Source organism: Talpa occidentalis, unplaced genomic scaffold (assembly GCF_014898055.3).
Source record: "Talpa occidentalis isolate TD23 unplaced genomic scaffold, MPIMG_talOcc4v2.1 talOcc4.7, whole genome shotgun sequence".
Classification (NCBI taxonomy): Eukaryota; Metazoa; Chordata; class Mammalia; order Eulipotyphla; family Talpidae; genus Talpa; species Talpa occidentalis.
The window spans coordinates 5,199,577-5,217,809 of NW_023605083.1; the positions used below are offsets into that span (position 1 = coordinate 5,199,577).

Below are 18,233 nucleotides of genomic sequence, written 5' to 3' on the forward strand. Positions count from 1 at the left end.
AGGCCAGGCCCGCCCCATACAGGGACCCCTTGCTCCAGCCTCTCTTGCCCCTGGCCTGGCCGTCGGGCCTGCTTTGGATAAGCCTCTGACTTCATTTCCTGACTGAGAGACAGCGAAGGGGGGCCGCTGGCCCTGGCGGCTTCAAAGGGCTGGCTCAGCCACTCTCCCCAGCCCCCAGCCCCCCATATGTTAGCAATCAGGCGCGCGGCACAAGCCTGGAGATGGTGAGTGTGCGTGTGCAACCTGTGTGTGGCGGTGTGTCTGCCCGAGCACGCATCCCACCCCGGGCGCATGCACGCCGGATGTCGGTGTCACACAGGCGTGTGTGTGTACAAGTGTGTGTCTGGGAGGCGCCTGGCTCTGTGTGTGTGTGTGTGAGCAAGCTGGTGTGCCAGTGAGGGTGCACGCACTTCTGTAGATGCGGGTGGCGACTGTAAAGTTCGCGTGCCCGCAGGGGCGTGGGGCGCACACACAGGGACACGTGTCCTCCTGCGCACAGGTGGTGTGGCCTGCGGGGGCTATGCGACTCCGGGCACGCGGGTGGGTGCTTGGCCCACGCGCCCCCGAGTGTGTGTGGTGTGGGCCGGCGTGTCTGCCGGCCGCCGTGTCCAAGGGATCTGCAGCCCCCCAGGAGGGGGCTCTGGGAGGAGCGGAGGGCTGGGCTGCTGTTCCCTGCTTCCCCACCCAACCCCACAGGACCCGCGCGGCCGGGGGGTCTGTGTGGGTCTCAGGCGCTCAGGGCTTGGGCGTGAGTCTCGTCCAGGATCTCAGGTAGGGGTTGGCTAAAGGGGGACCCTGCCTCCCAGTCTTGGCATCATCCTGCCCACTTTTTTCTGCCCCCAGCACCCGCCTGGCCCATCCAGCCACATAAAGCCCTCTTTATGCCAGGCGGGTGGCCGGGAGCCCCAGAGGGTGGCGGGGGAGGAGAAGAGGAAGTCGTACATACGGCCAAAGAACATCTGGAACCGTTCGAGGGAGGCCCCGCCACCACCCGCCCGCGCTTTGGGGTTGGACACTAGGTAGGAGCGGCCTCCTCTCGCCACCCCTCCCTTCCTGCCGGCCTGCCCCCTCCCCAGGCCCCTCCTCCCCAGCCACAGCTCCTGCTCACCCCTGCCACGTCAAAGAGGCAGAAGGGGAGTCGGGAGCACAGAGGGGACCGCGGGCTGTCCGGGCTGGGGCTGAGGGGACACTGGGCCTGGGGCTGGGGGGCTTTGGATCTCCAGGAGATGGGGCTGAAGCTCCCGCCCGATGGACAGACACTGCCGCCCGGATGGAGCAGAGGACACCTCCACTCCGTCTACCCAGTGTTTAGACTATCTGTTCAGGACTCCCAAATTGTACAGTAGTCTGCACATTGGTTAGGCTGGGCTGGGTTAGACCCTCGGCGCCGCTGGAGAGACGGACGACCCTGCCCGCCGTCCCCGAACCGGGGCCTGGAGCCAGGGCCGGGGTGGGGGTGAGGGGCACTGGGTGGGTCGGGAGGAGGCGCAGCGGGTGGGGGTGCCAACCTGCTGTGGGATGGGGTGGGGGAGGCTGCTGATGGGTGGCAGAGGCACTGACAAGATGGGGGGCGCCAATAAGGACTGGGGATGTGGGTATCTGCCTGTCTGCCCACGGGGCCGCCCTCGTGCCAAGACCAGAGGGTTGGCAGTTGGGTGGAAGGGGAACAGGTCAGCCTCCCCCCAACCAGGGCCACCTCCATGTCCCCAACAGTCCTAGTGCAAAAACTCGCTCACATCCAACACACACACAATCTCACCTCATATTTGATTGAGGCCTTTGTTTGGGGACCATTAGCTCCCAAAGCTTGCACAAGCCTCAGGCCAACCCCTCGCCTTCTCAAGAGTCAGGCGGGGAATCAGGGAGGGGACAGCCTTGGCACCCACAACTCAGGCACACACATTCCCACATGCAAGCTTGAAACCTCACATCCATGCCCCCCATACACGCACATTTTAAATGTGAGCATACATGTGCACACACGCGCGTGCACACACGCGCGCACACACACGCACACTGGAAACCCAGCCCTCTCCCACCTCACATTCCAAATACACACACATTCTCAGACATCCCACGTGCACCCCTCCCTCCTCAAGCCCACTCCCCCCACATTTACATGCCCCCCACGGGCACACGCACCCAAGTCACACCTCAGGCACACGCAGCCTGCTCCCAGTGCACGTGGAGGCCGGATTCCAAACACACCTAGATGCTCACACACCAGACACTCTCCTACGAAAGCCTCCCACCCCACCCCCACCAAGAGACGCCAACGTATGCACGAAACTCCACCAGAGACCCCCCCCACAGGTACAAGGACAGGGGACCCCTCTCAGAGACACTCCCATGTCCCCAGTGTAGTCAGTATCAGGCCCTCAGCTCCAGGGCACACTCCTGTCCCCACTCCTGTAAGGAGCCCCAACATAGGACCCTCAGCCCATGCGGGCATTTGGGGACCCAGCCTGAGCAACAAAGCAGGAAGTGACACCCCCACCCAGACCAAGCCACCTCGCACGCCATCCTTCCAGGGGCCCCCCAGCTCAGGGAGAGGCCAGGGTTGGGGTAATGAGGTCCAGATGGCTTGGCGCCCCCGCCAGTGACGGCAGTGGGCCCCGCCCAGGGAGGGGAGGAGGGGGCCCTGCGCGCAGGGACTTGGAGGGGACAGGGATCAAGGAGGGGTCTCAAAGATCAAAATCAGAGGCCCCCTCCAAGCCCTGCTCCCCTGTTGAGGGTGCCCTATTGTCCAACAGCCCCCTCGGAAAGAAGAGAGTCCCTTCCCCCACTCCCTGGCCAGCTGGAGTTCATTACCAGGAGCCCCCACCCCCCCAGCCCTCTGTTCTCTCTGGTCACCTCTGGAATCCAGATGTGGAAGCCAAATAGACTCATTCTTAAAGGAGACCAGCAGCAGAGGAGGGGGTGGCTGCAGGGTTCTGTGCGCCCCAGTGGGCAGGCAGGGATTTCAGTGGTGCCTCTGTAGGACCTGTCACTCTTTGCCCCCCAGCCTGGAGGCACCCTGGCCCTCTCCTTTGGACTGTGGGGGTCTGGAGGACTGGGGTGCAGGGGTTAACAGGGTGTCTGGCAGCTGTACTCGTGTGTGTCATGGGCCTGTGGGGGCCATGGAGGAGGCGGCACGCCCTGGAGCAGGAAAACAGGAAGGCTGCAGGACTGGTGGGGTCAGGGAGGGCCACCCAGCACCCTGGCCACCCTCTCCAGGGTGCTTGGTCCCAAACTCCCCTGTCCTGCCAAGCGACCATCCCTTCCAGCCTGGATGCACCCCAGATCCTTGCATCCCACCTCCGCCCAAGGGTCTTTGACAGAATTTCTTTAAAGCCCTGCTGGGAGGTCTGGTGCACTCCCAGGCCATGGGGGGCCCCTTAATGACCAGCGGCCCTCACTCACCTCGTCATCCTTGTACCAGGACAGATTCTCAGCAGTCAGCACAAACCAGTACTCCTTGGAGCCCCCCTTCATGATGCCAATGTTGTTGATGGTCAGCCAGCCTTTGCGGATGACCTGGAGGGTGAGGGGGCGGGAGGTCAGCAGGCAGGGGCCAGGCTTCTCTGCAGAGGACGGGGCAGGCAGAGAGGCACGCCAAGGTCCAGCCCCCTCCCCACCCACTCTCGGAGGCCTGGCCCGTCAGGGGACGGAGGGGCCAGACCTGCCCTGGTTTGAACCTCGAGGGAACCGCGAACAAAGTGAAGACAGAAAGGCAGAGGTGGGCTCAGGACAAGGTGCCTCTGGCTGTCACAAGCCACCTGAGGAGGGCACTGGCGACCTCAGCAGGGGTAGCTCCACACCACTGAACACTGTGCCAGCAGAGCTCAGGCGGCCGACTGGGTGAGACAACCCGGAATGTCCTTTCCGCTTCAGATCCAGTTTTATTCTAAGACTTGTTTCTGACCGCAGAGCCGCTGCTCACGCCGCTGTCCCTGCCTAGAAAGCACTTCCTTCCCGTGCTGATGGGTCCCCCTCACCCTCGTGCCAGCGGAAGCCACATCCTCAGGCCTTCCCTGGTCCCATTGTAAGTGACAACCCTTGTTAGCATCTTTTTTCACCTCTGGTGACTGGGATTTCCAGTGACCCTGGAGGGTGTGTGACTACCTGTCCACTCAGGCCCTCTGCTGCCTGGTGACCTCTTGCTCACGTGTCCACCCCACACCCTGCTGCGTGCTGGTGGACAGTAAGCCATCAATACACCTTCGCAAGCTCATTAAGGCTGAGAGCAGGCTTCTAAAGCACGTGGCCCTGGACAGTGGTGGAGTGGTGGGGTGGGGGAGGGAAGGGGGTTGAGCATGAAATACCCATGGCCCTTCTTCCTGGAGAAGCCCGAGCAATGGGCAAAGGCCTCTTTTCCAGAATACAGTTGCTCAGCAACACCCTGAGCCTTTGCATAGCCAGGCCCCCTTGGGTTGGACTCCACGGGCAGGGTCATTGCCCAGAGCGCCGGGACTGAGAGGACGAGGGGTTGCCTTTGCTCCCCCCGCCCTGGCCGGGAACTCATCAGCTTCTCTGAGCATCCAAGGAAGACCCATGGAGTCTGGGGCTGGTGGGAAAGTCCTCTGGGGCCAGGTCTGCTTCTGAGTCACCAAAGCCCCCCTGCAGCCTCCCTCTGGCTTCCCTGAGGACTTTTTGGAGAACCGAGGTGTCCACACAGCAGATCGGGAGCTGAGAGGCTGCGAGACCCAAAGCCAGGTGCCCCGTGCTCACTCTCCCACCCTGTCCGGGCCGGGGAGGAGTCTTGTTGCTGTCTTTGGAATTAAGGCCAAACCTCCCCTGCATTCCATGTCCCAAGACCCGACCACCGGAGCTCACCTGGCCCCTGACCTGACTTGCAGCCTTTGTCTTCTCTCAGTCACCCCTCTGCCCTCCTCCCTACTTACCCAACCCCTCTCCAGGCCCCCTGGGCACTGGGGACTTCCATTCCCCCAACTCCCACTCTGCCAGGGCCCTACCTGCAGGGATATATCGCCAAGGATATCATTCATTAAGTCCTTTACTTTATTGAGCACCTACTATGTGCCAGGCATGGGCTGGGGGCTGAGAATTTACTGATGAACAAAATAACTCAGCACTTTCCCTCATGGGGTTGGGGAGGGAAACATATGAAGTCAGTAATCACTCAAACACCTAGATCATTACAGAGACCACGGCCTCTGGGAAAGCTCAGGACTCTACGGCTTGTGTGTACAAGTGGGGTTGAGAAAGGGCTCCTGGTGAGTGGTGTCTCAGCAGTGATCTGAGGACAGAGCAGGTGGAGACAGAACACTGGTTCCTTGGCATCTCATTCACGCTTTACTCAACTCTGGTACAGATGACTGTCAGCTTGTAAACATGTCCATCCATCCATCCAACCATCCATCCATCCATCCATCCAACAGAAATTTAAGGGGTCCCTACTCAGTGCCAGGCCCCTGGTGGACATTTCACCCACCCCAGCCCACACAGTTACCTCTGCCTGAAGGAGATGCTTAGCTCATGCGCACTGATTTTCAGGTTGAGGGGGCTGTGTGTGTGGCTAGGTTCACCTCTGGCTTGAGAGTGTGTGCAGATACCTACGTGCGGGTGTGTGCAAGCAGCTCAAGCCAAAGGGTGCCCTCTTGCCCCCTGCACACCCCCATGACAAATGGGCCCCCACCTCCCCCTCACTACACAAGCCAAGAGCCCCGGTCCTGGTACTCACCAGAATCTCATCCTGCAAAGAGGTAACCATAGCAACCACGAGAAGCATCGGGAGAGAGGAGAGAGGGTTACTGAGGCAGAGTGGGAGGCTTGTGGCTGGTAGCTGACAGGCTCCCTGGCCCCCGTGGGACCCTTCCCCTCAGGGGAGGGGCTCTCAGAGCTTGGCGTCCATCCGGCACCCTCCATCCCTCGGACTGGGGCAAGGAGGTTCACTCACCTGGTTCCCTGAAGCCTTCTTCTTGCTCATCTGGTTGCTTCTCTGCTGAGCACTGATGGGGAGACAGGAGAGACTCTGGGGACCCCTCTCAGGAGGCCCAGCTCCATTGCAGCTACGCAGCGGGCGCCACAACCGGATGGTCAACCCAGGAGGTGTGGGTCACAGACACACTCACACTCACACACACACACACTCACACTCACACAGGGCGCCACCTTTTCTGTCCCGGGAACTCACTTGGCAAAGCCTATGAAGTCCTCGTGGTTGGTGTTCATGTAAGCCAGCTCGATGTCGATGAGGAGCATGACCTTCAGGGACACACGCGTCAGCAGGCAAGTGGAAAGGACACCGCACAGGTTTAGAACGCATGACAAGCTGGGAGAAACACACTTGCAGCACAGAGAATCTGCTGTAAACAACTCCGTGGCCCACCCATCCACAGCAGTATCCCTGACAAAGGGAGTCGCCCCCAAGCGCTAAGTGGAAGATAAGAAATGCAAATTGTGTAGGTAATTCACAGAAGAAAAACATGTAACCAATAGGGACTTGTAAAAAACACCCTCCCTCAGGAATGTAAGGCCGTTTTTTTTGACCAGGCAAATTAACAGTAAGCTTAATAATGACCAGAGTGGGCAGCGGCATGGAAAGTGGGTGCTGTCATATGTTGTTGGTGGAAGTTTAAATTAGTATGTCCTTCTTGGAGGGCAATTTGGTGATATTTAGCAACACGAAAATGTACACACTCACTGCCAGAGCGACATTGCACACATGAACTCACAAGACAGCGAGGATATCGACACACACACACACACACACACACGCACGCGCAGATGGCGTAGCAGCACAGCAGGCCCAGCGGCACCAGAATTACAGCAGCCACTAAGCAACAATGCTCCAAATATGAGCAAAAGGAGATTTCTGGAGGAAGATGCCTTTTGCAGATGACCATGAGGGATGGGAGCCATAGCTGAGTGGAGGTGCCAGCAACCTGCAAGGTTCAGCCTGGGCCTGCCACTTCCTGCGTCCAGGGCCTGCCCCACCCAGCCTCAGGTTCCACACAAGTGTCATTGACTCAAGGTACGGTGGAGATTAAGGTGTAATCTGGAAATCTGTGTGTCTAGAAAAAATGCCCAGCAGTGGATACTCCAAAATGTTACTAATGTGACTTTGTGGCGCGGCTGGGGCTGGAGCACAGCAAGTGCAGGGACACTTGCTTGTCATTTCCTCCCCTCTACCCTGACTGAACATTTCACTGAGTGCTCATCACCTTTGTCATTAAAAATAGGCCAGTCAGGAGTTAAAAACAGGCCAACAATGCAAGTGATTGGGGACAGCACCGGGGTGGAGCCTCCGTGTGAGGACAGAGGCTGGCAAGAGGGAGCCAGAGGTGAGTCCAGACAGGAGGTGTCAGAAATGACAAGGACGGGGCCTCCCTGGTGGCGCAGCGGTTGAGTGCTGGGTTGCGAAGCTGCCCGCAGCCTCTGCAGCACCAGTTCGATCCCCGGCTGCTCCCCGGCCACCGGAGGAGGGTCCCACATGGCGTGCAGACCTCTCCTGCCGCCCGCTGCTCCCCTCAGCAGTGTACTTCGGTCCTTCTGCCTGCTCTGCTCCCCACTCTGGCTCTGGTGAGTTCTCTCACCCTCCTGTGCTTCTGACTGTACCCAGTTCTTGTATAAATAAATAAATAAATAATCTTTAAAAAAAAAGAAATGACAAGGACGGGGCCTCCCCTGGTGACGCAGCGGTTGAGCGCTGGCCTGCAAAGCTGCCCGCAGCCTCTGCAGCGCTGGTCCGATCCCCGGCCACCGGCGAGGGTCCCACATGGCGCGCAGACCTCTCCTGCTGCACCCGCTGCTCCCCTCAGCAGTGTGCTTCATCATTCTGCCTGCTCTGCTCCCGCTCTGGCTCTGGTGAATTCTCTCATTCTCCCGTGCTTCTGACTGTACCCAGTGCTTGTTTAAATAAATAAATAAATCTTTAAAAAAAAAAAAAAAAGAAATGACAAGGATGGAGGCCCGGCTGCGAGCTCCCTGAGGGCCACAGGGTCCTGCTCAACTCGCTCAGCCCATTTCATGAACATGTTTGTGATGGAATGAACAAAGATAAACGCCTATGTGGAAGGAAAGAGATGATGATGAGGTACAAAGTGACCCAGAGAAACAGCCAAGAGGCAGAGAGGCCCAAAGAGCGATGACTAGAAGGCCAGACTGCCAAGAAGCTGAGACCCACACAGTGGGCACGGGAAGTGGTCCGGGGCGGGACCGCGACTGACACAAACCCGACAGAGAATTACCATTGCACCCAGCGGTTCCGTGTCTGGGTCTCTACCCTAAGCCCTGAGAGCAGAGTGTCACAGAGATGTTTGCACACCGCGTTCACAGAAGCAGTGTCCACAACAGCCAAGATACGGGAACAACGGAAACGGATAAATATATAGTCAGTGGAATCTTATTCCGCCTTAAAACAGGAAGGACACTCTGCCCCACACTATAACATGGAGGAACCTTGAGGGCATGACCCTAAGTGGGGGAAAAGCGAGTCACAGAGGGATGAGTGGCGTGTGAGTCCACTTATGTGAGGTGCCTCGAGCTGTCAAATTCATAGACAGAAAGCAGAACGGTGGCTACCAGGGGCTGGGGTGGGACTGGGGTGCTTCATGGATATGGAGTTTCATTTGGGAAGATGAGAAAGTTCTGGAGTTGGTTAGTGGTGATGGTTGCACAACCACTCGAATGTGCTTAATACCACTGAATTATATACTTAAAAATGATAAAATGGCAACTTTTATGTTATATATATTTTCCTGAAATAAAAATGAGAGTGAGAGTGAGAGAGAAGGAGAGCAAGCGAGCGAGCGAGCGCATGAGGACAGGTCAGACCGAAACAGGCAGACACAGCAGGGACAAGGAAGTGAGCCCAGGGAGGATGAAGGGCAAGGCTGGAGGCTCACCTGTTCCTTGGTGCGCCCCTCGCGCTCCCGGATGTGGGTGGTCACGATGCGCTCCATCTCTTCTCGCAGCCGCGGGTACTGCTGGAGCTGGGAAGGGCAGCAGGGGAGAGAGCCACGTACACAGGGAGCACAGGCAGGGAGCACCCAAACCCCACCAGAGCCCAGGGATCCCGGGGCCTGGGGTAGGAGGCACACACAGAATGCCTGAGACTGGGGAAGAGAGACCTGGGGTCCCAGGAAACTTATGGCACAGAGCCATGGTCACTCCTGCCCCCCAGTGTGGGTTCCAAATGGCACTTCAAGGGTGTTACTGGTTCTAGGCCCTCTACACTGGCCTATCTGGGCAACTGAAGGTGGGAGCATATGGAGGGTAGTTCTTTCCCATGGGCAGAAATGCCACGGGAATCAGCCTGCTGCTGGCGCCAGCTTGGTGGCCGCCATCTTGGAAACACTGATTGAGGCCTTAGTTTGGGGGACCATTTGTTCCCAAAGCATTCACAAGCCTCAGGTCTACCCCTTGCCTTCTCGAAGGCTTAAAGAAATAGTCAGGCAGGGAATTAGGGAGGGAACAGCCTTGAGATTCTATCCAGGAAGAATCTGGGGAGGGCAGGGCCCAAGGTGCCAGTTGGCCTCCTGAGTCAGGCTAGGGACAGGCAATGCTCCTTGTCAGAGCTGGGGAGGGAGGCAGGGAAAACTAGCAGTCACACAAAAGGACATGCAGGAGCCACAGGCACAGGCATGCGAGGATGTTGGGGGGGGCATGCGGAGTTGGGGGTGCCAGCAGCATGAGCAGTACCCCGCGGGGGCCTGGCTGGGCCCGGGGCCCTCTTGGTAGACTCCACCCTGTTTTGCCTCCCTTTGCATGCTTCAGCCTGGCTCTGTCAACGCCAGCCATGCCAGCTGGCTCTGAGCTGACCAGTCAACCCGTCTCTACCCACTGCTTTGGGGTAAGAGCTCAGTGTCACCCATTACCCCCCAGTTTTATTTAACTGAGGTTGAAATGGAAGTTGCCCCACACTTTTCCCATTCTGCCTGTAAACACTGCCATCAGCTCAACCAGGCGCCAGACAAGTCCAGGTTGATTCATTCTCCTCTAAGACTCTGTTGGATGTCACCTCCTCCAGGAAGCCTGCTCCAACCACCCTAGAGCTGGATTGCACCCTACCCCCACCCTCCATCATCAACTGGTGTGTGATTGCCCTGAAGGCAGAAAAGCAGGCCTTGGCACACCTCCAGTGCTGATGAGGGCGTGTTGAAGAAATGAGGATGAGTGAAGGATGGAAGTCTCTGCCCTCCTGCCAGGGTGAGCGGACACACACTCCCCTCCCTCTGGCTCACAAACCAGCAACTCCTTGGGGAAGGGACTCACTGAGCTGCTGATGGACGCCCACCCCTAAGGCCCTCGATCCCGCTGGCCCTCCCTCCTCACTTGGTGGCCATATGGGGCCCAGGTGGGCAAAGCCAGAACCACCCTGTCACCTCAGCTAACACCCCTATGTGGGAAAAGAGCTGGAGGTGAGCATTCCTGGGTCACAGTTAGTGATTCTGAGGCAAGATGGAGGCCAAGGAAATGGGCGGGGGACAGAGGCGGGAGGATGGAGAAGAAAGCGCTACCCTGGACGCCAGCCCAGGCGAGGCAGACGTGAGAGATGCCACCTCCTCCCGACACCTACATCCACCCACACCATCCTGCGGTTGTGCCAGGGGTGTGGCTGATGTGGCCAAGCGCAAGAGACCTGGGGGAGGGCAGCCTGAGACCTGGGCTTAAAATCGCTGGCTGAGAGCGCCCCGTGGCCCCTGCGGCCCACGAGGCTCAAGGAGGGGCTCCCGCGCCTCATGTCTCCAAGTTTGGGTGGAGACTCGGGACTGAGTCACTGCCACCAGAAGGCCTCCGAGGTGGTCCCAAGTGCTCCCTCCCAGGGAGGGGTTGTTGGGGAGGGGAGGGGAGCGAGGAGGGAGCAATTTGCCAAAGAGCACGACCAGTTCTCCCACTAACCGCCTGCGTGTGACACTGTCAAGTTTTCCACGTGTCACACATGGCAGGGCAGCCTCCGCCCCTTTGAGAAGTTCTGTTCCCTTTGAGCATCTTTTTCCATTCTGGCGGCCTCTGGGCATTTCCAGGACTTATAGCCAGTTTTTAAAATGGAACTTTTCTCTCTCAGTCCTTGGCTGAGCATGGCGGGCAGCCTGGAGCTTCCTGGTTATGGCCCAGGAGTGCAGGCCTGGGAGCCACAGGACTCTGGGGTCAAAGCCAGCCTCTGTCCTGCCGACTCCCCTTAGAAAAGTGACTGACCTCGCTAGGCCTTAGCTGTGCCATGTGTAGGATGGGGCAGTAAGGGCACCTCCCCTTTCAGGGGTGTTGAGAGGGCTGAGTGGTACATCCACACTCGACATCAAACTCCAGATTTATCCAGAGGTGAAAACTCTCATCCCAGCAGAGCCAGGAGTTATTAGAATTGAATAATTATACCAAAAGAGTGGTTTGCTAAGTTTAAAAAATTTGGGGAGGGAAAAAAAGATGAAGATGGGAAACTCTATTGTAAAGAAAAAAATTCTACCTATTAAATAAATTGAGGGAAATTTTTTAATATAAAAGCAGCCCTTTTTGAAGTTTTCGTCAATCGAATTTTCCCTGCTCTCAAAAATCAAACTCACCTTAAGTTATTTGACCATGACTAAAATTTGTGAAGTAGAAAAGGAAAAATTCCTATATTCCTTGTCCTCTCTTAAAATAATGGTTAGCAGTGCCTTTGGGGTTTTATCATTCATATACATCCCCCCAAACGTTACACATTCTTTTCAGAAAACTGTTTCCCCTCCACCCCCACAATACTTTGTAGAGGGGCATGTGAATATATATCCCTTGCCTTTTAACAGCTAGAGTCTTCCATTGTGTGTGATACTTTATATAATCAATCCCCTCTGGGTCGATATCTGGGTTGTTTCCAAAATTTTACCATTTATAGTAATTACTGCTTTTCCTTTTGGAATGCAATTCAGCAAAGTGTTTCATGTCTTTGAAATATTTTATATCTAGTAACGAATCTTCTAGGAATCTATCCTGGGGATATAATCCTAGAGAAAGAAAAAGAAAATCCTTTATACACAAAGATGTTCACTCCTTGGTTATTTATAACATTGGAAAACTGATGTGATTCAAATGTTTGCCAACAAGAAAGTGGTTAAGTAAACTGTGAAAAATCCATTCATTAGAATAGTATGCAATCATTAAAAATGTTCCTGTAGACTAGGTAATACATCCCCAAATATATGTTATTAGGAGAAAAAACAGGATGTTAGTATATCCAATGCAGTTTCCTAACAAAGTAAATAAACCTATGTATAGAAAAAAAGATTTGGAGGAATAAATTGGTGAAAGCTTTTTGGAAAAGAAACTTGGAGAAGTCATCAAAAATGTGAATGCTCATAGCCACTGATAAGGCCATGCCCGAGCTAGAAATCTGCCCTAATGAAACAATAGGATAAGTACTACAAATATTTCTGTTGGGATGTTAACTATAACACTGTTTGAACGAGAAAAAACTTGAAACAACCTAAATACCTGTCAATAGGATACTGAATTATGCCACATTTCTATGATGGAATACTATCCAGCAGTTCTAGGGCACCATCTTTTATGGAGCTATCTATGAGGATTCCAGCAGACACTGCGCAGTAAAAAGGACATGTTCATGGCCCAGTATGTGTCGTGTGATCTCATTTAGGTTAAAACTGGTATAATTTGTAAATACTTAGGAAGGTTATCTCCAGGGTTGTGGGATTATAGGGACTTTTGCTTTCTGTGTGCTGTCTGAACAGTTTTATAACAATCATGTGTGCTCAGAACAAAACCAATACTGTTCTATTTCAATTTTTACAAAAAGAACAGCCCTTACAGGAAATGTACAGAGAGCTCCATAGTACCTCTCTGAAAAGGGACATTTGGTGCCTCTTTTTTTTTTTTACTCTGGTATTTTCCAAATTTTTTTGGAATTGAGAATGCATTATTTTTATAATGAGAAAACGAAGTTATTTTTATTTAGCATATCTTGTCTTCTTTTGTAAAGAAAATCAAGGCAGCCTAAAATAAACTTGGTATTTCCAAAACATTAACAAAAGGATTATTGCTGCTCTGCATTCATAAGGCGGGGGGGACCAGGAGGAACTCTAGGCAGTGGGGAGACCTGCCCACATGCTATTCCACCTGGAACAGGCACTGAGTGGATCTACTTTGCTTAACCCATCCCCTCTGGGCACCAGAGTAGGCAAAAGTGAGACAGGACAGGGGAAGGGCAAGAAAATGATGATACTTATTTGAAACATGAAGTTAAGCAGATGTGCCGCCGCCCCCAGCACCAGGAGCTTTTTCAGGTACGGGTGAGGCTGGGCTCTCTCCCAGACAGTCTGATTCATTTGAATTTTGGGCATCTGAATTCTGGAAAGGCACCCCCTCCACAATTGATTCTCATGCACTCCCCTGGGGAGGACTGTTTCAAGCGATCTGGCTAAATAGCCTCAAAATGCCCAAAAGTAGACAGAAAGGAAAAAGGCATTAAAAAGGTCACAGATGACTCAAAAGAGGCTGTCCCTGTGGAACACGGGTGGATTACCGTAGCGCGAGTAATCCACAGACGCTTTCAGGCAAATTGGTTCTGAGGCACTGGGATAGCTCCCCTACCCCAGGAGGCCCCGATTTCAGATTCCATCCCTTGGCCTCCCTAAATCTAAATTCCACTACTCTGCTTTTCCTTTCTGAGACTGTTTTACCATCTGTAAAGGGGAAGTAACACTGCCCCCTCCTTAGGGTTGTCAAGAGGATTAGGTCAGCTAGCAAGGGCAAACTTAGTTCAGGGCTTGGCACATAGTAGGTGCTCAATCAACAGGGACCAACCCCTGGTGCTCGCCACCATCCTTGTCATGCTCATCGCTGTAAAGGGGCCGCTGACGGAGCCTGGGTCGGAGCCAGTCTTCTGGCAGAAACGGCCTGCGGGGACGGTGAGCGCGAGCAGACCCAGCTGCATCAGCTGGCCGAACCCTCGGGGTCAGGGGTCACCCGGCCAGCATGGGCGTCTGGGACCACGTGGGTGACCAGTGGATGGCTCTGCCCACCGGAGGCCGTGGCCAAGAGGAAGGGCCAGCCCGGCCCGGCCCTCCCAGGCGGCCCTCGTACCTTTTCGCTACACTTTCTGATGGTGGTCGTGAGCTCACTGACTACCATATCCACACACTTGATACTGGGCTCTTTGAGCTTCTGCACCTGCTTTTTCACTGTGGCTTCAAAAGCGAGGTCAGGTGTGAAGAGGCCCGTCCTGCACCCGGGGAGGAGGGAGGGACAGGAGGAGGAGCGGCCGTGGTCGGCGGGAGGAGGGGAGTGAAAGCCAAGCGGGCCGGGTTCAAGGGGTGGAGGAGGATGGCACAGGCATGGGGGGAGAGAGAGAGACACCGACACAGAGAAAGAGAGAGAGAGAACAGAAGACAATGTGAGCGTGGGACCCGACCCTCCCTACCGCCACCCGGGTGGGCACCTCCCCGGGGCTCTGCGGGCATGGGTGGGGTGGTGCCAGGGGACCGAGCCCCTGTTCCATCCAAGCCCCTTCCTGAGTTCAGATCCTCTCCCGAGGCTTGCCTCCCACCCTCACTCTCCAGCTGCACTGAGTCTGCTGCCCTCTGCTCTTTTCCAAAGCCACCTTTGTCACTGCCTCGGGTCCTCCGAAGGGACTGACCCAGGCCGGGATCCCACCCTCCCGGTCCGTTCAATTCCAGGTTTCCCAGTGCCTCCTGCATTCACTTCATCCTGACTCCAAAGCCCAGGACCGTTCCCTACCTCCATCAGGGTGGCTGCATCCAGTCGCCCAGGCCGCACACTGCACAACTCCAGGGGGCCCCATCTGCACAGGTTGTGGTGCAGATGACGCCTCCTGGGGTCACAGCAGAGCTGCCTGACCTCCATTCTCCAGCTCCCTGCTCGACTCCTGCCCTTCCCTTTCCCCTCAAGGGGCATCCTCTGCCTCTCTTCCAAGGGGGCCTGGAGGAACTCGGCTCAGAAAGACAGAATGAGAGAGAAGAGGAAAGACAGAGAGAGTGGCGGTGGTGATAGGGAGGGGCCAAGGCAGCAGTGGGGTGGGGAAGGGAAGGGAGGCTGGGGAGTGGAATCCCATGAGCACTGAACTTGGAGTCCAAAGACTTGGCTTCAGGCAACAGCTCTGCCACCTGCTGGCTGGTGTGACCTCGGGCCAAGCACTTATCTCTTGAGCCTCAGTTTTTCTGCTGCGAAATGGGTGCCTAGTCCTGATCCAGCCCTGCTCTCCCTGAGTGACTGTGAGGCTCAGTGGCAGAGCAGACGGAAGAGGGCTCTGTCCCTGGAGGGCCAGCTGTGGATGGAGGGGAGGGGAGGGTCCTGAGTGCGGGCCGGAGGCGGGTGGGGTGAGAATGGGGAGGATGAGGATGGAGAGGAGTCAGGGTACCTGCTAGACTTAGGCTCTCTGCACCCCCTGCCCATCCAGGGCCCCAGATAGCAGCCAAGTATGTCACCTATCTCAGGGCCAAGGTTTTCCCAACACCCTTCCCTGGAGTCCCCGAAGATGACCCTCCCTCTGAGGCAGGGAGGGGGCTCTGGGTACCCTCAGGTCTGTTCTCCTGGAGCTGGGGGGCGCTCGGTAGGCTCTCATGGTAAACAGCCCCCATCACACCCATCTTACCAATGTCTGATCCCTGGATCCTCCCAGGGCCTGGGGGCCAGGGGGTGGGTGAGGCCCGCTCCAAGAGCCCCCCTGTCCTGGTCTGTGGTGCCTGTCTCCCCCACCCCGCTGAGGTCTGTACATGCTACCGAGGAGCAGTCGGGGGCGTGGGGAGGGAGCGCCTGGCAGCAGTGCAGGACGGGGGCAGAGGCGGGGCTGGCCCAGGCTGCGGGTTACCTTCTTGGTGCACTGTCTAACGGTGCTGATTAGCTCCGAGATAACCATGTCCACACACTTGAGACACGGTTCTCGGATCTTCTTCACCTGCTTTTTCACAATGGTCTCAAAGGCCATGTCTGGGGTAAAGAGCCCCGTTCTGAACGCCCGGAGCGGGAGAAGGGCACAGTGTCACAGGCCAGCTCCTGCCAGGAGTGCCAGGCCAGGGCCCTGCCCCAACCCCCGAGCTCTGCCCTTGAGGTCCTCCCGCTACCCCGCTTGGGCTTCAGTGTCCCCATCTGTCAAACAGGTGGGAGCGGTTCTAAGGAAGGACATGCTCTTGATGCTGTTTGGGGCAAGACCCGTATCTGTCCTGCTGTATGTGTCCTGCTTCCTCTATTCATAAAAGAGTTTCTATGACCAGAAATGGGTTGGAAATTGCCCAAACTGGCTTCTCTGCAAGAGCCTTTCCTGGAGCAGTGCACTGTATTGTAAGACTGGGAGGGAGCGTTTGTTCCCTGTGCCTTGGCCAACGGAGTTATCAGTCTGGAAATTGCATTCTAAACCTTGGAATGAAATGTGCCTGAGAGCCGGGGCCTCTTGGTTTTGTTCACTGCCTGGCACCTGGAGGGACTGGCTTTCCTTGTGAAAGCAGACAGTGGAAATCTGGGCTCTGGAAGGGGCTTAAGCTTTTAAGGAACAGTCTGTTTCCCAGTCCCCATGCTGCTCCACAGGCCTTGGGATCGGCTGGGAGGGAAGTAGGCTAACGGGACTGTGGGAAGCTCTGGAGCATGGGGAGGCCCTGGTCTGTCATAAAAGGGCACAGGCCAGCACCCCGCGGCTCTGGACCGCGTCACAGTCCCCTGGATAGGACTGAGGAGTCTCTCCCCTGGGCACGGGCCGGGCACTCATGCTAGAGGGGCTTCCCTGGCCACCTGTGTCCTGGGCTCTTCCCGGCTGTGCAGCCTCCAGGCCCTGTCCCAGGGACAGCAAAGGAGGGTACCACCGCCCCCAGCCCGAGCCTGTAGAGCTGGAAAGTCGGTGCTGAGGAAACTGGGGACCGGGCTCTTGTCCTTCATCACAACCTGTACCTCTGCCCTGGACCCTCCCTGCCTGCTAGGGCTCAAGCCCCTCTCCCTGGCCCCAATACATGCCTAATGCCATGGATATTCTTGATGGCGTAGCTGATCTCTTTTCGGAGCTCCTTCTCATCAAACTCCATCTGTGCAGGAGAGCAAGAGACGGCTGGTCAGGGCTTGGCCCAGCCACGGGGGAGGTCAGCACAGGGCCCGCCCCACTCCCAGGCCGATTCCAGCCTCTGGTGGGGCCACATCGAGGGTGAGAGTCCTGGTGGCCTGGGAGTCGTGGCCTGGGAGCCTGCCCTACCTTCACCAGCTCGAAGGGGAAGCGCTCGTGGAAGATGCGGTTGATGCGGGCTCCCCCGGACAGTTCGTAAGTGTCGATCTGGTCCCCTGAGCCCTCGATGCGCTTCTCAAAGTCCACAGCGAACTGCTGGACCATCCTGGGGGGAGAGCAGTGTGCTGCGGGTGGCGAGTGGAGGCAGGCAGCCCCGGGAGGGCTCTGTACTGAGGCTGGGGAGGGGGTGCAGGGGGGTGTCGGGGAGAGCCTCACTGCAGCAGGGCCTTGGTCTTGCGCGATGGGTCATCAGGACGGAAGTTCTTGTACTCGTCCACCTCCTTCTCAATGGACAGCAGCTGGCTCTGTAGCTTATTTCGCAGCCCCGGCAGTGTGTCCCGGATGTGGTTGGTCAGTTGCTGTGAGTGGGGGCGAGACAAGGCCATAGTCACAAACCCAGATGCCCACAGGACCAGGCAGGGACCAGGAGGCCAGAGGACTGTGTGGATATGCTGCGATCAGAGCTACCGAGGGCAACCACAGCCCTGCCCACTGTTGCCCAGCCTGCTGAACGAAAGCTGCCTGGGGCAGGGCCTGGCATCTGGTAGGTGCCCACTGAGTGTATTAACTGAATGAATAAGTCAATTTTCAATAGAAGCCAGAAATCTAGATTTTAATTTGAAATTCCCTGACTTGACTAACTCAATATTTTTGGATTCTATGAGGGCCAAATGAAATGAATCAGGGACAGCAGAGGAGAGATTCTCAAGTACTGGGGCTCATCCTGTCTACGTCCTCACACACATCTGAGAGAGTGGGGTGGGGGAGTCTCAGCAGATGGGTGACTAAGCTGGGATTGAAGTCCAGGTATGTGGCCTCCAGAGTCCGTGATTCTGCCTTTATGCTGCAGTGTTCCCCTCCCATCACGCACACACACATACACACACACCCCCCCCACACACACACACACCTCCATTCCAGATGGAGAACCTCCATTCCAAATGGAGAAACACTCTAGGGAAGTGCCTGGGATGACCTGTCCTCATCTGAGGTCAGCCTCTCCCCATTCCAAAATCAAGGCCTTCGGCCAAGTGCTCTCCAATCCTGGCCCCCAAACCCAAACCCTCGTCAGAGC

At 56.3% G+C, this 18,233-nt stretch overlaps 1 protein-coding gene across 7 annotated transcripts in view; it reads right to left on the bottom strand.

The window, feature by feature from the left end:
• The window catches only part of DNM1 (dynamin 1), a 41,672-nt gene that overhangs the window by 8,960 nt on the left and 14,479 nt on the right, over window positions 1-18,233 (bottom strand). For 3 of the 7 annotated variants that reach the window (XM_037495420.2, XM_037495423.2, XM_037495429.2), the window contains exons 7-15: window positions 17,375-17,517; window positions 17,129-17,264; window positions 16,897-16,964; window positions 15,764-15,902; window positions 8,850-8,936; window positions 6,137-6,207; window positions 5,900-5,951; window positions 5,684-5,695; window positions 3,403-3,516 (exon numbers count right to left, since the gene is read on the bottom strand). In XM_037495420.2, the coding sequence (XP_037351317.1) occupies window positions 3,403-3,516; window positions 5,684-5,695; window positions 5,900-5,951; window positions 6,137-6,207; window positions 8,850-8,936; window positions 15,764-15,902; window positions 16,897-16,964; window positions 17,129-17,264; window positions 17,375-17,517 (822 nt within the window). Of the gene's footprint in view, window positions 1-3,402; window positions 3,517-5,683; window positions 5,696-5,899; window positions 5,952-6,136; window positions 6,208-8,849; window positions 8,937-14,019; window positions 14,159-15,763; window positions 15,903-16,896; window positions 16,965-17,128; window positions 17,265-17,374; window positions 17,518-18,233 lie in introns of all 7 variants that reach the window. The other 4 variants (XM_037495430.2, XM_037495427.2, XM_037495422.2 and 1 more) reach the window with 2 other exon arrangements.